The 24,946-nt window shown below is 38.7% G+C and overlaps 1 protein-coding gene across 5 annotated transcripts in view; it reads left to right on the top strand.

Annotated features, from left to right (window-relative positions):
* Positions 1-24,946, top strand: part of LOC144027302 (EEIG family member 2-like) — a 124,536-nt gene that overhangs the window by 30,953 nt on the left and 68,637 nt on the right. For 4 of the 5 annotated variants that reach the window (XM_077534709.1, XM_077534707.1, XM_077534706.1 and 1 more), the window contains exon 2: positions 5,241-5,361. In XM_077534709.1, the coding sequence (XP_077390835.1) occupies positions 5,241-5,361 (121 nt within the window). Of the gene's footprint in view, positions 1-2,715; positions 3,155-5,240; positions 5,362-24,946 lie in introns of those variants that run through there. The other variant, XM_077534708.1, reaches the window with a different exon arrangement.

Here is a 24,946-nt window from a genome sequence, read left to right as displayed (position 1 = left end):
TCTTCCATGCTCAAGGTGTGAATCCTAACCCGAAGTCAGACGTTTTGTTGAATATTTTTCCATTAAAAATGGAAGTTTAAAAATCGATTCACACACACACACACAAAAAAAAAAAAAGGCAATGATGATAAGACGTTGAATCGGTAAGACTACCGAATGAACTATTCTGAGCTTTAAAAAATAAATGAATAAATAAATAAATAAATAAAAATAAAAAAATCGATTTTTTTTAATCGATTCGAGAATCGCGCGATGTAGTATCACGATATATCGCCGAATCGATTTTTTAACACCCCTAATATATATATATATATATATATATATATATATATATACATATATATATATATATATATATATATATATATATTAGGGGTGGGAATCTCTGACATGAGGCCGATTCGATATGTATCTCGATACACAGGTTGCGATTCGATTGAAAAACGATTATCTTTCAGAACAGAACGGTTCAATACAGTTCGATTAAGTTTGGGAACGATAAAATTTTCGATTCGATACGATTAATTTCAATATTCAAAACTTATAGTGACATTTGTTGTTTGTAAACATTAATCTTAAAACACCACAAATTTTTACAGTATCTACAAATGTGTTAAAAAAAGAACAACAACAATGTCTTCTATATTTTTATATATTGAATCAATTATTTAAATGGACCGGAACAAAGGGCTGGGCGATATGACTGAAATATGTATCAGTTTAACTATTTATTAGTAGTTATTGACAGTTATAATTGTTTTTTTTCTCTTCAAAATAAGGATCAGGAAAACAAAAGGTTGATAATTTAATGTTAAATATAAATATTTAACCTTTAGACAGACACCAACACAATTAAACAGAATATGTGCACATTGTGAAGTATTTCAGAAACATAAATTTAAGACATGAAATAAACCTACCGTCCAGCCAAAAGAAATTTGAAGCCACCTTATGGAACAATAAATCTATCAAACACATTTTAACCACTTAATATATCCAAAAATATTTCCAAAAGTGCCCTTCCCTTTTTATCAACAATTTTTGTTTTTAACAATTTTTGTTTTTCTTTGCCATCACATTCATTTTTGGTTAATGTATGACATCTTTTTTGTTTTTTTAATCTGAGACACGATGATGACCACGGAATCACCACTGTTTATGTTTTGTTTTTTGGGCTGTCGTTCATTTTGAGTTTGATGACGTAATCGCGGGCACGTCTCAGTTCTCCTATCTGCTGCTCATGCTAGTTGTATACGTCGACAGGGAGCCACAAACTGAGAAATGAGATACTTGCAGTGTGCTTTTAGCTTAGCTGGTGTGTTGGCTGTGGGACATACCTGTGTCGTTTGAATCCATGCATTGGATCGTCACGGGAGTTATTCTTTTTGGCTCGCGCGCAGTACCAACGCCGGCCCGGGACATACAAGTGCACCGAGAGGACTCGATAGCAATGGGAAATACCGAGATGTGAGGCACCGGCTTCTGCTAACTGTCTCCATTTGCATGTTATCACTCGTTGTGCGCGACTGCGCGCGTGCCGTGTCGCGAGCACGGCGTTGACGGGAGGCGGCCCCCCTCCCCCCAAAAATAGGTGCGAAACGTCTTTGCATTACGTTTACAACATCCGGGGAATGAAGCGTCTCTGAGCGCTACTTTGCTTGCTCTCTGTAAACACGGAAGTAGCTTGAATAGTGATGCGACTGAAATGTAAACAAAACAAGTAGAGCACGGCGCAGAACTCTTGCTATTGTTATGAAAACCATAAAGCCTCACTCGCAACCGATTCACAGCAACGCGATATCCGGTCCACAGCTTTACAAGCAATGTATCTAAGGATTCCCGGCGGATTTTGTATCGGTTGACAAGTCTGCTACCGATACGGCCGTTTAGCTCCCCTTGACGACCGATGGTTCGGTCGAATCGTTTTTTTGTCCCACCCCTAATATATATATATATATATATATATATATATATATATATATATATATATATATATATATATATATACATATATATATGTATGTATATATATATATGTATGTATGTATATGTAAGTCAGTGGACGAACGGCCCTCGGCGGAACAGCATTTTGAGATCAAAATGTATTGTCAAGCGTACCGGAACGCTGACAGACTGTGACAGTACGTTCTTTGCACATTGAGAAGTACCGGAACGCTCAAGGGAGATTTTTAGAAGTGCCGGAGCTCTGTACCGGTGCGTTCTGGCCCACTTAAACACTGCTACCAACTAAATTTTTCTCTTTTTTTTTTTAACCGTTAGGCATTATTGTGACCCGTTTTGGGCTTTTTGATGGTTCTGACCAAGTCATTTCAAAATAAGATAACGCCCAGAACAGGGTTTCACACTGCTTAGCCTGCCCGGAATGCTTGCCCTAAATGTTTTTGATGATGTCATCACAACATCTTCTTTCAGCCATGTTGTTTCTGTGACGAAAGTCTTTTGGACCAAAAAAGAGTGTCCCTGTCTAGTATTTTAGTTATGAGAAATAGCCTATAGATATTTAATATTAGTTAGATATTGAGACAGTTTCAATGGAGGAAACCAGGTAGGCAAGGCATGTGTGCTGTATGTTGACAAACAAACAACAAATATTTCCAAAAGAAAAAACAAATGGCAAACAAGACACTTGGAATCAAAACTACTATTTGACAGAAGACCAAATAAGGCAGATACAAAGTAACAAACAAAACACACGAAATTCAACAGGGCCCAAAGCAGGACACATGACAGCGACCTATGAGCAAAAGCAAATTATCCAACAAGGACTGAAAGAAGGCAGGGAACTAAAACTAAAACTGATGAGACAGCGAGAAACACCTGGACAAGACACAAGTGGGTGACAGAGCTGATTGGATGACACAAAGGAACGGGTTGATAAGCACAGGTGGACACAATAAAACTTAAAGTGACAGGATAAGACAATACTGCTCCCTCGAACTATAAAACTCCTCAGACTTGAACACAATGGACCATCTCCACTAAAAATAGTCTATAAAACTGTCGTAACTCAACATAAACCTGTCTTTTTGTCCTACATAAAAATCAGAAAAGGTCTTTTAAATATTGTAGTTATATTTGAAATATGTGCTTCTGTTTGCATAGGAGCTGAAGGGGGGGGAAAGCATATGCTAAGGTAAACTAATACATGTTTTGCTTTAATTCCATTATTTTGTATTCTTTTGACAAAATATATAAGCATGGCACTTCTTTGCTTGTCAGTAATGTATGTGACCAACATCATAAAGTACTGTACCTCTGGACTTAACTGTATGCTTTGGGTTGTTGGCATGCTAAAAAGTTCTTATATATATATATGTATATGTATATATATATATATATATATATATATATATATATTAGGGGTGTGAATTGCCTAGTACCTGACGATTCGATTCGTATCACGATTCACAGGTCACGATTCGATTCGATACCGATTAATCCCGATACGAATTTATAAGTCGATTGTTGCGATTTTTTTTCATTCAAATTTAGAAAATACTAATTAGCAAGCTTGTAGAGTGTAAGATTTATATGAAAATGTATTATTTATTTATCTGAAATTTCAGTCTTATAGAGGTTGTAATCTGTTTCATGTTTGAACAGCATTAAAATAAAATATTAAGGCTTAATGTTCCGTTCATATAACATTCTTCCATGCTCAAGGTGTGAATCCTAACCCGAAGTCAGACGTTTTGTTGAATATTTTTCCATTAAAAATGGAAGTTTAAAAATCGATTCACACACACACAAAAAACACACACACAAAAAAAGGCAATGATGATAAGACGTTGAATCGGTAAGACTACCGAATGAACAATTCTGAGCTCTTTAAAAAAAAAAAAAAATCGATTTTTTTTATTGAATAGATTCGAGAATCGCGCGATGTAGTATCGCGATATATCGCCGAATCGATTTTTTTTTACACCCCTATTATATATATATATATATACACATATATATATGTATGTATTTTTTTTTTATTATAATTTTTTTTTAGTGCCGGTACTTAAAAAAATAAATACGAGACAGCCCACCAACTGTTTTAAAGACAGCTACACATACACGCATGACTGCCTGTCTGACTACCGACGTGTGGAAAACACATGCACGCCTTGTAACAGTTGGCAGTGTGGCACCACACCGCGCCACGAGGTGGCACTTCTTTATTTTTGTGTAGAAGTAGTTTTCTTTTTCCTTTTGGCAAGAATGTTTTTGTTTTGTATGCCGTGAACGGTATTGTAACGCGCGGTGGTGTTGAGCTCAAACGTTGCTTTTCTTTTTGTTTCTTTGGAATAAACGTTTACTCGTGGACTTCAATTGCTCTCCTTTTTTTTTTTTTCTTTTTTTTTTTTGCTGTCCCGCTGCGCCGTCCATGGCAACCAGAGGTGGGTAATCCAGGTCCAGAAAGTAAAAACCGTGCCACAGTTTGGCTTTAGTCACAGGAGGTTCTACTTGACCGATTGGTAAGTAACTTGTTTACCTACTGGTTGATTAGATGCACCTGTGGCTAAAGCCAAACTGTGGCAGGGTTTTTACTTTCTGGACCTGGATTACCCACCTCTGATGGCAACTCAGCCTCCACGTATTACAGCCTCTTTCGGCGTGTTTGTGAGAGGGCGCAGGAAGATGGCTTCACGCACTGAACACTGGAGTGTTTCTCTTGTACGAGCGCTTCTAACTCGTGTTATGGTGCGGACGGATATAACTTCTCGCTTGGTGCCGGTGGTGACCGCCATTTCTGCTACGACATGGAACGTGCATTGAACGGCGGCATATTGGCTCTCTAAATCGATTTTTGTTTAAAAAGACTTGTTATCCCCTGGGGAGGCAGTTCCGACACGACAGCGATTGGCCCCGTACTGGGTAAAAGGCAGGTTACAAATACCGGTAGTTTAAAATTTCTGATGTTTTCTGGCGTCTTCCCTGCTAAATTGACCAGACATGGCAGGGCAGGATTTCAAGCTTCTCTCCTTTTATTCAACTTGCTCCGTTACACCTCTCCCTCTTTTGTGCTCATGATGTGAAGTATACAGGTTGCAGAACTGTGGTGTAGTGGTTGGCATGACTGCCTCACAGTTCTGCAGTTGAGGGTTCCAGGCTCTGTCCTTCCTGTGTTTGTATGTCCCTGTGTATATAAAATCTAAGAATGATGTGCAAATAGCACTCATGTCACTCCAGATTTGACTCATGATTTACATCGTTTTGCTTTTCTCTCACAGGGAGGCAGTACAGGCCAACAGTGTGCGGTGGAGGAAGAGGTTCTCTTTCCCCTGTAAAATGAGTGCCAATGCCGGGACTGGCGTACTGGACCCCTGTGTGTGTCGTGTATCAGTCAGAAAGGTACATTACTTATAGAAGCAGAGCTTCTCTCCTAGTTCTAACTGTGTATTTTTTATATACAGTATCACAAAGTCATGGCTTTTTTTTTTTTTTTTCAATTCATTATATTTTAATCCCTCTGGCTCTAGGGTACATCGTAGGGGTGCAACGGTTTCAGATTTTGGTGTATGGTTATAGTCTGAGGGAAAAGAAATCATTTTTCCAGTTATTCTTACAGACATAAAAATATCACATCAGCAGCTTTTGAAAATGTCTGTTTTTAACAACATTAAATAACTGAAAGTAAATTTTAAAAAGCTGCTGCCTTTCAAAACAAACACAGCACACAAATAAGTAAAAAATGAAATATAGTTTCAGAACTTGAAAAGCTCAAATTGGCTTTAACTATAGGTTTATTTTAACAAAGTGAAAATAAGTAACTGAATAATCAATTATAAAGTAGCTGCCATTTGAAACATAAATAATACAACATAACAGTGAAACAACATATTATAGGTATGTATTTCCCTTCTGAAAAACAAACTCTGCAGAGCCTCTGATAAACAAAAGTGTGTGCTCTGCAATAAACTTTAGTGTTATCATAAACTATGTCATCCATGCCTATTATTAGTATTATTTTTCAACATTTTTAATAATCTGTTATTTTGCTTACAGTTTACTAACCTTTATGAGTTCGCCATGGTGATCCCGCAGTTGCACTTGGTCAAACCTCGATGTCGGTTAGATTTAGATTAATCGTGCAGCCCTAGTTCACACACATCAAAATGAGCATGCACCTGCAGGGTACACACAAATGCTGGTAACAATGCCACATCTGAAATTGGTGTGTTGCCAAACACTGAAGGCAACTATCTACCAACCAGTGTTTTAAGTGGAGACCTAATTCATATGTATATATATATATATATATATATATATATTAGGGGTGTTAAAAAAAAAACGATTCGGCGATATATCGCGATACTACATCGCGCGATTCTCGAATCGATTCAATAATAGGCAAAATCGATTTTTTTTTTTTTTTTTTTTTTAGGATTCACACCTTAAGCATGGAAGAATGTTATATGAACGGAACATTAAGCCTTAATATTTTATTTTAATGCTGTTTAAACATGAAACAGATTACAACCTCTATAAGACTGAAATTTCAGATAAATAAATAATACATTTTCATATAAATCTTACACTCTACAAGCTTACTGATTAGTATTTTCTAAATTTGAATGAAAAAAAATCGCAACAATCGACTTATAAATTCGTATCGGGATTAATCGGTATCGAATCGAATCGTGACCTGTGAATCGTGATACGAATCGAATCGTCAGGTACGAGGCAATTCACACCCCTAATATATATATATATATATATATATATATATATATATATATATATATATATATATATATATATATATATATATTGTCAACTTCCGCTTACCCGCAGGACTTAAATCGGGAAATATGTCCTGATCGACTCTCCAATTAAAGGGTTAGAAATTCCCCTTTTTCCTCACCAGCTCTAAGGCGTCAGCATGAGGAGACGGGAATTAGATAAGCCGATATATCAAAGTGGATTCACCTAGGTTTGTTCACTGTCTTCTTATCATGAGGCCAATCCGTTTCCATCCACCTATCAATCCTGAGTGAGTAACCACACACACAGAGCCCAGGAAGGATAATCTGAACACCTCACTTAAATTGGCAGCTCCACTTTTCTAAGTTGTTTGCATTTGTTATTGACCTAGTAATTTAATAATCCTTGTTAGGATCATACGGATTTGTTACTTATCAAGCAGGAGTATTTGACTCATTAATACAGATGGAAGCATTGGTCAGAGGTTATTCAAATACATTTACCTTCTTCCAAAAGTCCGATGCTGTTGTCCTTCTTGGAGGGAAAAAAAAATAATAATGATGCGGACTTATAAAATGTCCAAAATAAAAATTAAAGACAAATAATAAGGTCTTATAAAACGACCTTGGACTCATAAAACGTCCAAAAATAAATAAAATAAAGTTTAAAACAAACCAAACAAACTAATTAAATCACAATTAGTTTTTCAATCATTTTATTTGGACTTATAAAACGTCCTTGGACTTATATAACGTCCAAAAATAAATAAAATAAAGAAAACAAACCAAACAAACTAATTAAATCACAATTAGTTTTTCAATCATTTTATTTGGACTTATAAAACGTCCTTGGACTTATATAACGTCCAAAAATAAATAAAATAAAGGTTAAAACAAACCAAACAAACTAATTAAATCACAATTAGTTTTTCAATCATTTTATTTGGACTTATAAAACGTCCTTGGACTTATATAACGTCCAAAAAATAAATAAAACCAAAACCAAATAAAATAGAGACAAAACAATAAAATGATTGATACAAACATTGTCTTTTAAACAATTTTATTGACAATAATAAAACAACCAATATTAATCATAACAATCACATTTAATGATAAAACCTTAAATCAATAAAAATAAAATAAAATAAAAACAGGAGATCAAGAATAATATAACCTTTTACAAAAGTTTTCTAGGATTGATCATTTCTCGGAAAAGCTTAAGACCTGATTCACAATAAGATGTTTTTGGCTAAAAATAATTTGAAGATATGAGAGTGTATTAAATGGCCCCCACCCTAACTCGCGATTAGTCATTCATATCTTCCTATTATACATCATTATTGATAAAAGTTTTGTACTTCACCCAATCATTGAAGATAATTCCATTCACGGCTAGTCCAAGTCCTTCGGAAAAAAATCGTAAGTCCTCAAACAGGCATAAATCCATCTTCAGAAATACTCTCCATCCAGACCAGATCGCAGGGTAAAAAAGGGCCCCGATCCCAGCTGGTGATGACTTTTTATCACCTTGGGTCATATCACTGATTTCTTCCGGTGAGTGTCCTTCCGCATCTCCTCATATCAATGCGCACTTGTTGAGACTCATTCTCAGTAATTTTCCATAGATGAGTCATAAGTCCTTCACAGCTGAGTCATGATCATATGTCAAAGGTCTTCAGCTCTATTCGACAATAATAAACGTTAAAATCAATAAAATCACATGTATATTAATTAAGCAAGCATGAATAACATATATATACATGACATGTTAAATCCCAAATTCTCTCAGGGAACCTAACAGGTTAATTCTAATCTCTGTTTCACATCTTATATGTTATGTTGAGAGAACAATACATACAGTTAATCTTTTCAATGCAGTTACAGCAATATTATCAGCGATAAAAGACAGTATCACTTGTAAATAAAATAAAAAAAGAAAAGAAAAGACAAGAAAGCAAAACTTCATAGTTGGGCTCAATGTGCTATAAACATTGCCCCATAAATCAGGTTAACAATTGTCGAATATAGATTGTGTTGTGTATATTATTACTTAATTCAGGATATCATTTATTTACACTAATTTATATCTGGCCTTATAAGGAATGTATGTCCGGGCAATGCTGAGTGGGCGGCTTAGTTGTACAGGTTTGGCGGCATCTGGTGGTTACCTTGAGGAACTACACCCAGAGGCCAAAGAATAATTATCGGTCCTACAGACACCCATTGGTCTCTAACTAAAAATTGAGTCTAGCCCATTAATTTGTTATCTAATTTTACATGATATAGCGTTTCATCTGACTCTACTCAATCTACTCAACTCAACACCCCCGCCTAGAGATCAATGGTGTCTAAACCTATCAACCTCGCGAGCCCGTCACCCAGCTGCAACCAGTCACCCTCATCCACCCCCCCCATGTCATCCGACAACGGAGACACCGGGAATTCAGAATGCAAGGTGTCTGACGGAGGGTCAGTAAGAGGAGACCATAGGCCCAGTTCCCTTATCATCAGGGAGGGAGATGACCCCGTTCCACCCCCATCCTCGCCCGTCACACCCTCCAGGTCATCGGTGCTCGATGAAACCGTGGGGGAGGGTGTTCTCGACAGTGGCATAACCTTACCAACTGGAGCATCCTGTCGAGCGGCACTGGGTTCCCCAGGCTCGTCAACCCGGTCCAGGAAGGGCGAAGTGGGCGTTACTGGCTCGTAGGGCCACTCATCCTCAACCCGACTGGATTCGACCTGTCTCAACGGGGTGGCGGCTACACAAAAGCCAGCCAAGGTGTTGAATGTCAAGCGCCGAGTACCGTCAGGCAGGCGCCATATCATGCGCATTAAAGGGAAAGTTCTCCCAATGAGTTCACCCTCATTGTTAACATGATAACGTACCTCTTTCAGGCGACTTTGAACCAAACCTTCCAACTTACTTGAACCCGCGAGGTCAGCAAAGCCAGGCCACACCCAGGAACCACACTGGATATCGATAAAAAAAATCACTGACGAAGTTTAAAAATAGCCCGTCTGGGATGAGCCACATTTCTCTTCTCTCATCCTCCGTGGGCAACGAATAACAACAATGACCATAGTACTCATCCCTCACCACCCAAGCGGATGTGAGGAGGTCATCTCCGCAGAAGACACACTGCGGCTTATCTTGGTTATCCTGTTAAACACATAAACAAAATTCGACAATTCTTAGACCCGAGGGCAACCTAAAATATTGCGGCTCCCAATATATATATTCCAATCTTGGTCTAAGGTTCCATCCACATCTACTCCATCGATGCAGAACACCTCTACTAGGGAGAGCGAGGGTGTGGTCGCTCTTCCGAGTAGCGGAACCTCTTGGCGGGAGAGTAAAATAAAAAAATACATAGATCAAAACTCAATTTACTAAAACCAAGTGGCCGACCAGACATAACCAAAGGAGAATTAAAATTATTCCCCACACTATTAATTTAGTTGTTCGCTATATCCGACACAACAAAAAAAATAAAATAAAAAAGCCATATTATTATCCGATATTCCACTTTATTACTCACATTTTGCAGAGCGCCTGGTCTCCCAATGAGGCCTTTCCTCGGAGCATTCCAAGCCATGGTTAGTTGATGTTTACTGTTCCACCAAGAGGTTTCAATGAGAAGTGAGGAACTCAGGGCTAGGGCGTCTTATTTAGGATCGGGTCGATCCCACCCTTTTCTGATGCCCATCCTTACTCCTCAATAGTTTCCCATTAGTTGGCCCCCCCATTTTTCCTGCAGCTCGTTGGCCAATAACTGAATTTTAACCTTATTTGGTAAGGTTTTGTCTTTATACTTTTGGTGGGCAGATAATGCCAAGGTCCCTCTTTTGATAACTGCAACCGCTATAACTGCTGACAGGACAATTCCTGACACTAGCAGGAACCATACTTCTCCTTATGATTATATTCATCACTGTGTCCACAATGCAGCCATCTTTCAACAAATTCGTGGCAGGTGCAAGACAGTGATGGCAAAATAAAACCCCGTAAAACAGTGAAGTCCTACTAAAAATGCTTCACACACACATCGGGGCCTCAGGATGATTCATTCCTTTGACTACGCCATCATGTGGACAAAAATATATAACATGCTTGGTGCATGCAATAAAAGGGTGGGATATATATCATGCTTCAAAAACAAAAATATATTTAAAAAATGTTTTACCATAAATTATTCTACATTACTTTGTCTATGTTTACACTTAGACAACAAACAAAAATATAAAATGGGATAAAATAAAATCCTTATTCCTTTCTATTTAAAAACAATAGATTTTCCAAAATTTTGGGATTCAGGAGGCTTATTCATTTTACAAAAAAATTTCACCTGCTTAAAAACTCTTCTACATGTTACTGATAAAACAGGGATACATCGATATAAAATAACAAGTTTATATAAAATTTGGACACATATATTTCTGTGATCCCAAGATTAAAGGAGACAAAAATATAAATTTTATATGTTGTCTCCTTTTATCTCATTTTATCATTAAAATCTGTTAAAATAATACCACAATTACAGTGCATTACCGTCTAAGGTGAGATCTGCTCAAAGTGCACCTAACCAAAAAAATCTCTTTCTTGCTAGTTCCATCACAAAAACTCGAATCAAATGCAAAAACAAAAAAAAATATATCACAATAAGGGACCCAAAAAAGATTAGTGGGGAATCCATAGCAAACCTAGCTAATCCTTCCCTGAGTCAATCACGTGATACACCTGCTTCATGGGGCTTCAAACGTCACCACGTACGTCATCAATACACTTATTGACACGCCATTTATAAACCACTCATAAACCCCCCATCCATCTTCAGGGATTCATCCAAAAAAAACACATCACTAGTGCCAGGGTCATAACTCTTATCAAATCCCAACCAATCAAACCCTATAACTATATCCCCCTTACAAAGGGTCTTCCTAAATGCGTGACCTTCTAAGATCTGCATAACAAAACCAGGGATCATTCTCAATCCTACCATTGGTCAATTTTATCAAAATCACCCTTTGGGGCATTATATAATTCATCCGATAAAAAATACGTTGAGCCTACATCTGTGCCCAGACCACTTTTAACACCTTTATTCCCATAGATTTATTAAAGATTTATTTCAATATCTCTATTCCTTTTTCCCATATCCATAAAAAAATCATTTAGCCATACTTCATGTTTCACTACTATTTCCTTTTGATCTAATACCTTTCATCAGGGACTCAGGATTCAACTTACATCACCCCTTAGCCTTATCAAAAATTATAATTCTCTTACCCTCATCTGCATAACAAAACATATGATAGGTCTCAAAACAATATTTCATCATATTCCAATCACCATGACTACTATTATACGACTGGGCCTTTTCTAACATTAACTTACATCCTGATAGTCACGTTATTACTAATTTTTCTATAATATTAACACAAGCTTTTCAAGTTTTACAAGCCCAAATAGCTTAAAAAAAATTCAGGTGTCCTACCTGATGATGGAGTAGGAATACCTGGCAGGTAATCAGTGGTCCTGTTGGTCCCTGGCTCCTCGCACCGAAAGGTTATACAGTTCCAACATGGTTCCCATGCCGGGCGAAATTCGATACAAGTGTAATTCCGTGGGGCCGCGGGGTAGGTGAAGTCAGGGTCACCATAGTCTGTCTTCACCCAATATCCACCTGTTGCATCCGGCAGTCCTGCACAATATTCGCTGAGGTACCAAGCAGGTTCCTCCTTCCCGATCTGGACCCAGTTCTTTCTGATCATTCTTTGTTCTTGCTTCTCCAGACATAACAAAGTAATATTGACTGTAAAGTCGCTTGTTATGTTATCAACTCGTAGAATCACTGGATGTACACACTTGCTTTTTGATTTTGCAGCATATGTAGTACTTCTTCTCAAAACCTCTAGGGTTTCATTATAATCTGTATTGTTGAAGGTGCGAAGATAGGAATTTATTACTGCTATCTTCTCCCTTCTCCATCCCACCTCACAGGGTTTTTCCTCGACAGCACCGCAGGCTCCCTTCTCCCTTCTCCATTCTTCATAAACATGCTTCATTTCCACTTTCCAGCACGTCTGGTTGATTACTTTAGTGGTGCCATGTCGTATTTCTACCAGGTCGAGGGGATTAATCGGGGCTGTGCCAGCGATGCTAGATTTTTGACTCATCAAATAATATATCGAAAATATTATCACGACACAAAGTTGGATAGTCACCAAAACTCTTCCATACCTCCAATTTGGTCTCTGGCGGTCGACACGAATGTTCATATACACTCTGTCAGCTTCAGGTTGAACTTCAGGTTGTTCATAAACTGTATCCGGTGGATCTTCATTCACTGGAGTCTCATAATAGTTCTCTATCCTTCTGCGCTTCGGTTGGTGTGTAATTGTTCCTCCATTGTAGTAGACATGCGGCCCTTCTCCTACCTCTAAAGTCAGGGGGTGAGGCAAGTTCAGAGTCGTAGGTCGAGGTAGGTCATACATCGTGTTTCCGTATCCAGGCGGATTCCATCCTCGTTCTCCCTCCATCCTGTAGCTCCGTTTCATGCTTTCTCCTTTTGATCTTGTCCTTTAAAAACTGTTGAGTTTTAACATCTCCTTAGCTCCTCCTCCCTTTCCTGGGGGTTGGCTTTCATTACACAATTATCTTATCTTTTTACAAAAATGTATTTTCTTTTAATATAGGCGAGTTTTTTTTTTTTTTAATTTATTGATAATCAATTTTCCTAGCTTCTTTTTTTTTTTCCCTTTTGACTACTTATCTTCATCATGTCTGGCCCGCAATTCAGCCAATCTTTCTTGCATCTGATTTCGTAAAAACTCTTGATAATCAAACAACAGGGCCGTCGAGGGTCCTGGTGGCTTCTCCTGTTCAAAATTCACGGGGGTTTGGTTGGACCTCTGTATCTTGGCTTCTGCTTCCGCGATTCATTTTTCCAATTTTCTAATCCTTTCTTTCATTTCTCCTCTCAAGGAGGCTTCTTCATGGAAGTGTTGAATTAAAGACACCCAATATGGCCTAAATTGACCAAGATCTCGAAAGAGATTACATAAAATCGGTACTAATCCTTATAGGATATTCTCTACTAGTTCTTTACTTGTTTCTAACCTGGTTATCCGGTTCTTCAGTTCAGCAATCTCGTCTTCCATCTCCTTCTTGTTGTTGTTTCTCTGAAGATGTGGAAGGCCGTGGACCCTGGCGTCTGTTCCAAAGGTGTGACAAAGATATGTTGAGGTTCATGTGTTCTCTTACCTCATCATCCTCACTGTCTTTGCTCAAGTCAAACTTGAATTTTCTCTCTTCTGGCTCCTCCTTGTCAGGGGAGGCGCTCTCTCCCTTGGCTGGCCCTTCCTTCAATTCCGCCTTTGACCTCATGGCTGGAGTTCCCAATACTTTTCCCATCTCCATTTATTCCTCCTCCTCCTGGCGGTCAGTTGTTATAGAGCCGTGCCTGAAATCTCGGGTCAGAACTGGTGGAGATGCAACATTATTTTCCAACAAAAGACAACTAATCAAACAAACCAGACAATTCAATTCTGATTTTAAATATCATGTTAAATTATAACCATTAACCATTCTCTAAAAATAAATTTAATAACACAATTTTTTCTTTTAAAAATTACAATAACACAAGCCAACTAACAATAAATTTTCCATTTATATTGATAAAAATCTCTGCCACTACAAAACAAACTCCTAATTAAAACACCAACAAAAACCTAACATTTACTTTTTTTATATCAAAACAAATAATTTTATCAAAATAACATCATTAACTTTATACTAATATATTTTGTGCTTTCTCTCAAGCTACACATCCTCTCATTTATCTCCATCGGCCAATAGATCAACAAATCAAAACTTAACGACTTTATCGGGGTTTCTGCTCTGATTAGCTGCCACCCTTCAGCTACCCCAGCTCTTATTCAGTTAACCTTTCCCTATCCTCAGCCTACAATGTTGACAATACAATATGCTCTCTCCGTCCCACAAACTATCACAATACTGTGCCTCCATAGTCTCTTACAGGTCTAAATCCCACTGAGCATGCACTTTTATCCTAGGTAGACCCTTTATTCTACCATATCCACATATCTATGTTTCAAATATTTTAGCCGTGCCTACCTCGCTCAAATCCGGTGTAAGCTCATCCAACCAGCCTTCGTCGGATATCTGTTCCATATTCCACTACAAATTACACAGATCAAGATAGCTGCTTGCCAACTAAAACCTTCTACTCCATTAACAATATATCCTCTTACTACATTTATCCAAAAATTAAATGCCCTTCCAACCCTTATTTCCGCACGATGACAGCTCCTTTCACCATAACGAGCTTGACAAAGGCCGGAGTGGCTGCTCCCATTTTTTAATTATTTGTCTTACTCCTTAACTTCAGGCTGGATTAACTGGCATTGGTTTCAGCTGCTTTACCCCTTGGAGTCCCCTTTTTTTTTCTTCCTTTTTTAATTGCACTATATTTCTATCTAGAACTTCATCACTGATGTCAAATTGGTCATACTTCGCTTTTAATCCCAAATGTCCTGACATAAAATTTACAAGCACAATAAAATACTTTTCACCCTTAGTGCCGTTCACCCCCCATGGGGCCTGCTACGTCCATGCAAACTAATGCCCATGGAACATTGCTTTTAATCATCAACCCGTCCACTCGTTGTCCTAAGCATCCTGCCTTATACACAACTCGCAATTTCATATAACTGAACGGATTCTCTTTTCTGGGATCCAAAGTTCCAGTTTCTCCAGCTCCCTCTTTGTGGGCAAGGCCCTTACATGGCTAGCACTTCACGTAGGCCTTAATAACCTCCCACACAAACTCATCTGGGACCACTTTTCCTCCTTTGGGAGTATTGTCCCATTTCTCTGCTCCTACAATTTTTATAGCCTGTTTTACTTTCTTATTGTAGGAGTGGAGCTATCAATTTCCGAAGCCTTCACGTGGCCTTTGGGTTCAGGGACGTACTTTAGCTCCTGGCTACTCAGCTCCGTACCCGTGTACGTTGCCTCTACTTCTACCGGGACTACCGCCTTCGGGTTTCCTACCTTTACTCGCAGGCGGATGTCCTCTCTCGAACGGTGGGGTGTGTTATTTCTTTTAGGTCGGTTGCTCCTTCCCGCTTCTCTTTTCCGGGAGGTGGATCTCTTCTTGTGTCCATGGACACTCCTGTTATGCGACCGAAAAAGGCTGCCTCCACTAGAACATTAGCCTAGTGGAAACACCTACCTTCTCTCCTTGGCTCTCAACGACTTCCTTCTAGTGCCAATGGACACTCCTATCGGGAACCGAAAAAGGCTGTTTCCACCAGAACATTAGCCTAGTGGAAACCCCTACCCTTTCTCCTTGGTTCTCGACGACTTTCTTCTTGTGCCAATGGACACTCCTATCGGGAACCAAAAACTTACAGTTTTCTCAAAAACACAAGGAGAAAAGGCAGAGGGTGGGGGATCAGGGATAGATTTATAGCGGCAGCCTCTGTCAATGCATCCGCTATCCAAGAAAAGGGACTATAAATTGCTCCCGGCACCCCACAATAACCAAGCAAAGAATATGGTAGTTTTGCTAAAAATGGATACTTGAGATGACAAACAAATAAAATGGGCCACCGCGCCCAAGATGGTAAGCCTATATAGCACAAACCATAGTTTAACATCACAAGGTTTGAAGAAACTGCCTCTCTCCGAGCAGCCTCTCAACATTAACTCTGTTCAAGCCCTCCTTCTCTTTGTGGACAGGCCTGAACCACCCCTTAACTCAGCCCTCCCCTCAGGAAAGCGCGACGCAGCGCGCTCTGCCAAGTACACTAAGTACACTATCAGTACCTTCACAGCTGACCAGAGCAGCAGGTTGCTGTTAAAACCCATTCACTTTGAATGGCTTTCCTCACACTCAACCTCTCTTAGAGTGCAAGTCTCCTGGGGGAGCCAGTCACCGTTCCTTTAACACAAAATAATACAATCAACTTCAACTCAAAAATCACACTAGACTTCCACAATTAAAGAAGTTCTTTTCCATGAAACACTATTCATCAAAGAGACTATTTTGTGTTAACTCAGGGTCGTATGACATGACAATTTATCAGCGAGTTCGCTATCAGCTCTAAGCTCTGTGCCCTCTGCTCAGAGCCGCGAGCCGCCCTCACTCGGGTTCCTGTTTGGGCCTCGATCGATCCCCATTTTGACAAAAATGAGTCAATCGAAGCCCCACGTTGGGCGCCACATGTCAACTTCCGCTTACCCGCAGGACTTAAATCGGGAAATATGTCCTGATCGACTCTCCAATTAAAGGGTTAGAAATTCCCCTTTTTCCTCACCAGCTCTAAGGCGTCAGCGTGAGGAGACGGGAATTAGATAAGCCGATATATCAAAGTGGATTCACCTAGGTTTGTTCACTGTCTTCTTATCATGAGGCCAATCCGTTTCCATCCACCTATCAATCCTGAGTGAGTAACCACACACACAGAGCCCAGGAAGGATAATCTGAACACCTCACTTAAATTGGCAGCGCCACTTTTCTAAGTTGTTTGCATTTGTTATTGACCTAGTAATTTAATAATCCTTGTTAGGATCATACGGATTTGTTACTTATCAAGCAGGAGTATTTGACTCATTAATACAGATGGAAGCATTGGTCAGAGGTTATTCAAATACATTTACCTTCTTCCAAAAGTCCGATGCTGTTGTCCTTCTTGGAGGGAAAAAATAATAATAATGATGCGGACTTATAAAATGTCCAAAATAAAAATTAAAGACAAATAATAAGGTCTTATAAAACGACCTTGGACTCATAAAACGTCCAAAAATAAATAAAATAAAGGTTAAAACAAACCAAACAAACTAATTAAATCACAATTAGTTTTTCAATCATTTTATTTGGACTTATAAAACGTCCTTGGACTTATATAACGTCCAAAAATAAATAAAATAAAGGTTAAAACAAACCAAACAAACTAATTAAATCACAATTAGTTTTTCAATCATTTTATTTGGACTTATAAAACGTCCTTGGACTTATATAACGTCCAAAAATAAATAAAATAAAGGTTAAAACAAACCAAACAAACTAATTAAATCACAATTAGTTTTTCAATCATTTTATTTGGACTTATAAAACGTCCTTGGACTTATATAACGTCCAAAAATAAATAAAACCAAAACCAAATAAAATAGAGACAAAACAATAAAATGATACAAACATTGTCTTTTAAACAATTTTATTGACAATAATAAGACAACCAATATTAATCATAACAATCACATTTAATGATAAAACCTTAAATCAATAAAAATAAAATAAAATAAAAACAGGAGATCAAGAATAATATAACCTTTTACAAAAGTTTTCTAAGATTGATCATTTCTCGGAAAAGCTTAAGACCTGATTCACAATAAGATGTTTTTGGCTAAAAATAATTTTAAGATATGAGAGTGTATTAAATGGCCCCCACCCTAACTCGCGATTAGTCATTCATATCTTCCTATTATACATCATTATTGATAAAAGTTTTGTACTTCACCCAATCATTGAAGATAATTCCATTCACGGCTAGTCCAAGTCCTTCGGAAAAAAATCGTAAGTCCTAGTCGTAAATCCATCTTCAGAAATACTCTCCATCCAGACCAGATCGCAGGGTAAAAAAGGGCCCCGATCCCAGCTGGTGATGACTTTTTATCACCTTGGGTCATATCACTGATTTCTTCCGGTGAGTGTCCTTCCGCATCTCCTCATATCAATGCGCACTTGTTGAGACTCATTCTCAGTAATTTTCCATAGATGAGTCATAAGTCCTTCACAGCTGAGTCATGATCATATGTCAAAGGTCTTCAGCTCTATTCGACAATAATAAACGTTAAAATCAATAAAATCACATGTATATTAATTAAGCAAGCATGAATAACATATATATACATGACATGTTAAATCCCAAATTCTCTCAGGGAACCTAACAGGTTAATTCTAATCTCTGTTTCACATCTTATATGTTATGTTGAGAGAACAATACATACAGTTAATCTTTTCAATGCAGTTACAGCAATATTATCAGCGATAAAAGACAGTATCACTTGTAAATAAAAAAAAAAAGAAAAGAAAAGACAAGAAAGCAAAACTTCATAGTTGGGCTCAATGTGCTATAAACATTGCCCCATAAATCAGGTTAACAATTGTCGAATATAGATTGTGTTGTGTATATTATTACTTAATTCAGGATATCATTTATTTACACTAATTTATATCTGGCCTTATAAGGAATGTATGTCCGGGCAATGCTGAGTGGGCGGCTTAGTTGTACAGGTTTGGCGGCATCTGGTGGTTACCTTGAGGAACTACACCCAGAGGCCAAAGAATAATTATCGGTCCTACAGACACCCATTGGTCTCTAACTAAAAATTGAGTCTAGCCCATTAATTTGTTATCTCATTTTACATGATATGACTCTACTCAATCTACTCAACTCAACAATATATATATATATATATATATATATATATATATATATATATATATATATATATATATATATATATATATATATATTAGAGATAGGCCGATATGCTTTTTTCAGGGCCGATACCGATACCGATTATCGGTAGTCAAGGAGGCAGATAACCGATATTTGAAGCCGATATTTGCAGTAAAAATTAAAATGTTGGCACCAAATTTTTGAATATGCAAACCCTAACCATTCTTTACAATGGATTCTCACACTGCACTTTTCATTTTACATCCTTCCATCTGCAATAAGACGTTGGTGGCGGGGGGAGTTAAATGTGGGGGGCAACGTGACATTACCTTTCATAGCATTTGGGATACTTGTAGTTTTATTCTATAAATGTTATATTTTTATATTTTGAAGTAATAGGAGGAACCCTGTCATTCAAAATGTGCATCAGCTGTGGCATTACTTATTACTACAGCAAAAAAAAATAAAAAATTCCATGAGAAAAACTATTCATCCCTGAACACCATACAGTTCTTGTCGACCTTATTATGATTATTGTTATTGTTACCATATAGACAGTATTGATAAGCTTAGGATCTTAAATCGAGAACAGCAATATCATGCTACTCCTCTCTACAAGAGAACTGTCAAAAGACAGCTTCAGGATACAACACACTTCATCATGAAGTTTACTGCAACTCAGGATGCCCCAATCAACGCAGAAAAAGGTCGAGTAAAATAACTTGGTTATAATAATAGTAAGAATAACTTGGTTAAACAGACATTGTTGCGGTGGACCGCTGCCAGTTTCTGCTGTTTAATGTGTTCTACACTTATAGACACGTGTGTGTATATGTGCACACTATTCTCTCACTACTGTACTGTACTGTATCACTTAATGGCACAGATTTACTTGTCTAAATAATAACTGGGCTGCAACATTGCTAATTCACATTAACAAGCACTATCTTAGCTGTCCACATGAATAGTTACTAACACACGAGAAAGTTATACAACACACCAAACATGAGCTCATTATTCAAAGTATGATGCACGTAACGAAATTACATCACTGAACATTAATTGTAGCCGACTACGGCCGTAGATGTTACATATTAGTGGCATCCATTGAGAGGATAATGTCCCAACTGAGGCAGACATGACGTGAAAAAAAAAAAAAGAGACAAAACGAGCAAATAAGCACACTATACTTTAGTGCACTTCTCTACTAATGCCTAACATACGGAAGAGAACACGTTTGTGTAGTTAAACGGTGTTTGAGACACTTAATTTGTTACAGAGCGGACTTTAACGAGGTGCACAACGAGCTGTCAATCAAATCGACTCGAAGCTTAAGGCACACAATGGCAAACCAGTGCGACAAATAAACACAATATAAAGTAACTAAACGCTATTTAGTGTCACTGTGGCATCTAACTGCATAATAATCGCTATGCAACAAGTAGTGAACGTGACCCAGAATGCAATGTGTGCGTCACGAGAGGTAAATATAATGACGTTACTCTACTCTTAACATGGAACTAGACAATATAATAATGACAACTGTTAATATTTGGAACCTTTCTAACAAACATTGTTTACTTAATTAAGTGAAAATGTGTGTGATTCCCTCCCCGAGTAGTTCAAGTAGCGAATTAGCTACTGGGTGTTAGCCTACATGCTAAGCTGAACACACCACTGTTAGCTAGCGGGGATTCAATGCAAGGCAATGCAGCTCCATTCATATAGTGCATTTAATACACAACATAATTCAATGTGTTTAGCTTATCATGGTGAAAAGTTCGGCAGAGTCTCTTCTCTTTTAACTTACCTTCGAAGCATGTGTCTCGCGTTGTGTCCGTGGGTGCGTGTGTGACCGGCTACTGTGATACACGACATACACTACTGATTGGTTCTGGCTCTTGCACGGCTAACCAATCAAATGCTGCTATGGGCATTACGTTGCTGGAGTTGGACTCCATAACAGACAGAGACGCTCTGGGCTGCATTCGAAGCGAAAAGACGGAGTTTTAAATGGATCGCTTATATCGGCAGTCAGATTAATAAAACAGGCCGATACCGATATGTACCAATATGTCAAATATATATATATATATATATATATATATATATATATATATATTGTAGCAATAATTGGGGCATCTTTTTGACAAATTAAAAATCTGGACGTTACAGAGGTAAATTGTAATTACCTCGATAACCTCTCGGGGCACCACGTTGGCTTTGCTTTGGGTTAACAGGAGCAAACAACGACCAAAATCCTTTCTTCACCAGTCATTTATAATATAAAGTCGCCACACTCGATATTCAGTGGTTCGTTGTACTAACAAAAGAATAATAATCCACTCGGAAACACAGATGACTTAAGGCGGAATAGAGTTAATAAAACCTGCATTTATTCACGATTGCTACACTACAGAATCAAAACACTGCCTATCTAACTATTCTACCGTCAGAAGAAAAGAAATAAAATAAAGCTAATGCAAATAGGGAAAGAATAAGAACGAATAAGGAAACAGGAAAAAGAGAAATTTAACTTGCCAGATCTTTGATATGTTTCAAATGTAAGTTGTACACAGTGATATGCCGAATTGGGGGACCAAACGTGCACTTACGAGTTGGATGCTGCGTCGAACGAGCAGAAACGGGAGGTCTTTGGAAAAGGGGGAAAATAGTCAATGTTCGTTCAAAAAGCCAAGAAAAATCAAAAAGGGGCTATTCCACAGGTGAGCAAGGGAGCCGCTCGGGGGCTGACGTAGTTGCGCGGCTCGTCCCTTGATTGGTCGGCGAAATGTTTCTGCGGCGTGGTTTTGGTTCCGCCTTGGACTCCAGGTGTTGGAGCTCGGTCCGCTACGTGCTGGCGTCCGGGGAGGGCCAGCCGTTGGGGGTGAGCTTGCACCGCGGCGGGGTGGTGTCTCAGCTGTCCATGGTGGCCCGTACGGGGAAGACCAGCAAATTAGGCAGGCCAAATGGACCCAGATGTCCCAGATTGTTCTTGTGGTACAATGAAAACAACAGTGCAACACCTCCCCTCACCTCCCCCGAACTGGGACTGACAAGTTTGCCCTAATCTCCAATGTTTGGAGACATCTGGGACATCTGGGTCCATTTGGCCTGCCTAATTTGCACCTTTATTCAGGGGATGATCCTGAGGATCTGATAAGGGTGTGAATGGACAAGTTGCAAATGCTTTTTTTTTTTTTTTTTTTTGATACAGATTCAGTCCTACATTTTCTACAAGCCACACATACATACATTTTATGTTATAGCAAATGTTTGCATACAAAGGACACACAAACAGTAAGGAGAATGTCTTATTTTCAACAAACAAGTTAGCAGGAATTAATGACAAGCATCAAATTTTCCAGACAATAAAATTGTATATTTCTTTCAGTTTGACTGCGAGAATACAACTGGTTCATTCTAGTTACTCAAACAAATTTTCAACTTTGCCTGTTCTCAACAAGAAACAAAGGGACATCTGGGTCCATTTGGCCTCAGATTCAGTTGAATATTGGTGGTCCATTTGGCCTCAGATTCAGTTGAATATTGGTGGTCCATTTGGCCTCAGATTCAGTTGAATATTTTCAGTTGAATATTGTTGGTCCATTTGGCCTCAGATTCAGTTGAATATTGGTGTGTGGGACAAATGGGGCACATTCCAGCATAATGGCTGTGTAGTGGCTGCATTTACATATGATAGGTGGCTATGTGTGCCCTGCGATTGGTTGGCAACCAGTCCAGGGTGTCCCCCGCCTACTGCCCAGAGCCAGCTGAGATAGGCGCCTGCAGCCCCCGCGACCCTTGTGAGGAATAAGCGGTCAAGAAAATGGATGGATGGATGGATGGAGGTGGCTATGTGATCGGGCAACAACTCGTTCAAAAGTGCAGGGACAAATGGCCTCATCTGGTATTCAAAAAGGGAAGGGTCAACCACACCCTCCTTGGTCTGCATTCGCAAATGATAGGTGGATGCTAATACGTGAACGATTAAATTAATACAAATGTGCAGGGCCAAATGGCCCCAGTCCGGTACATGAAAGGGGGTAAACATAATGGGATATTAAGTGTTAATGCATCATAAACTAATTTGTGAGGTAGTTCCTACTTGCCTGACTAAACTGAAAGATATTGATTACCTTTCATTCCTTATGGAATACAAATGAGATAGGACATTCATACACACAAAGACATAACATGAATCATTCGTAGTTCAGTTATCTGGCAAGAATTATCATGGTATAAACGTGTAAAATGTGGTTACTTGTAAGAATTGTCACTAAGGATAGTCCCAAGTTTCACCACTTGGCGGCGCTGTTGCGCCATCTAGACGTTCCAGGAGTGCCCCCTGGAAGGCCGATGCCAGAGTATTGATAAGAAAGGTCATAAACATTCCTGTGATCAGTCGTTTGTATATCCTAGGTCATTGAAGGTGTTTTCTCGGACCCCAGGGGTTCGAGCTTAAACAAACTCTTTCGGCAGACGCATAAATTCCTATGTCACCTGGTCAGCGGCTTCGAAAGAGCTTTGTTTGTGGTTGGGTGACCACCTGCAGACCTAACCAAGATTAGATCCTTCCTGAGCTGTGGAATGTTTATGCAACTGCAGAGAGTTTACTTTAGAAGAAGCAAAAAAAAAAATTAGAGGGTGGACTGGGCCATAGGCCATAGTTGTTACTATATATATATATATATATATATATATGCTAGCATCACGTTGAATGACGCAAGCACGCTTCTCTCGTACAGCACAGATATATATATATATATATATATATATATTAGAGATAGACCGATAATCGGTCGGGCCGATAATCGGGGCCGATATTTGACATATTGGTACATATCGGTATCGGTCTGTTTTATTAATCTGACGGCCGATATGAGCGATCCATTTAAAACTCTGTCTTTTCGCTTCGAATGCAGCCCAGAGCGTCTCTGTCTGTTATGGAGTCCAACTCCAGCAATGTAACGCCCATAGCAGCATTTGATTGGTTAGCCGTGCAAGAGCCAGAACCAATCAGTAGTGTATGCCGTGTATCACAGTAGCCGGTCACGCACGCACCCACGGACACAACGCGAGACACATGCTTCGAAGGTAAGTTAAAAGAGAAGAGACTCCGCCGATCGTTTCACCATGATAAGCTAAACACATTGAATTATGTTGTGTATTAAATGCACTATATGAATGGAGCTGCATTGCCTTGCATTGAATCCCCGCTAGCTAACAGTGGTGTGTTCAGCTTAGCATGTAGGCTAACACCCAGTAGCTAATTCGCTACTTGAACTACTCGGGGAGGGAATCACACACATTTTCACTTAATTAAGTAAATAATGTTTGTTAGAAAGGTTCCAAATATTAACAGTTGTCATTATTATATTGTCTAGTTCCATGTTAAGAGTAGAGTAATGTCATTATATTTACCTCTCGTGACGCACACATTGCATTCTGGGTCACGTCCACTACTTGTTGCATAGCGGTTATTATGCAGTGAGATGCCACAGTGACACTAAATAGCGTTTAGTTACTTTATATTGTGTTTATTTGTCGCACTGGTTTGCCATTGTGTGCCTTAAGCTTCGACGTCGATTTGATTGACAGCTCGTTGTGCACCTCGTTAAAGTCCGCTCCGTAACAAATTAAGTCTCTCAAACACCGTTTAACTACACGAACGTGTTCTCTTCCGTATGTTTGGCATTAGTAGAGAAGTGCACTAAAGTATAGTGTGCTTATTT

The sequence above is a fragment of the Festucalex cinctus genome, chromosome 10 (genome assembly GCF_051991245.1).
Source record: "Festucalex cinctus isolate MCC-2025b chromosome 10, RoL_Fcin_1.0, whole genome shotgun sequence".
In the NCBI taxonomy this organism is placed as follows: domain Eukaryota; kingdom Metazoa; phylum Chordata; class Actinopteri; order Syngnathiformes; family Syngnathidae; genus Festucalex; species Festucalex cinctus.
This window is presented reverse-complemented; position numbering and strand designations above follow the sequence as displayed.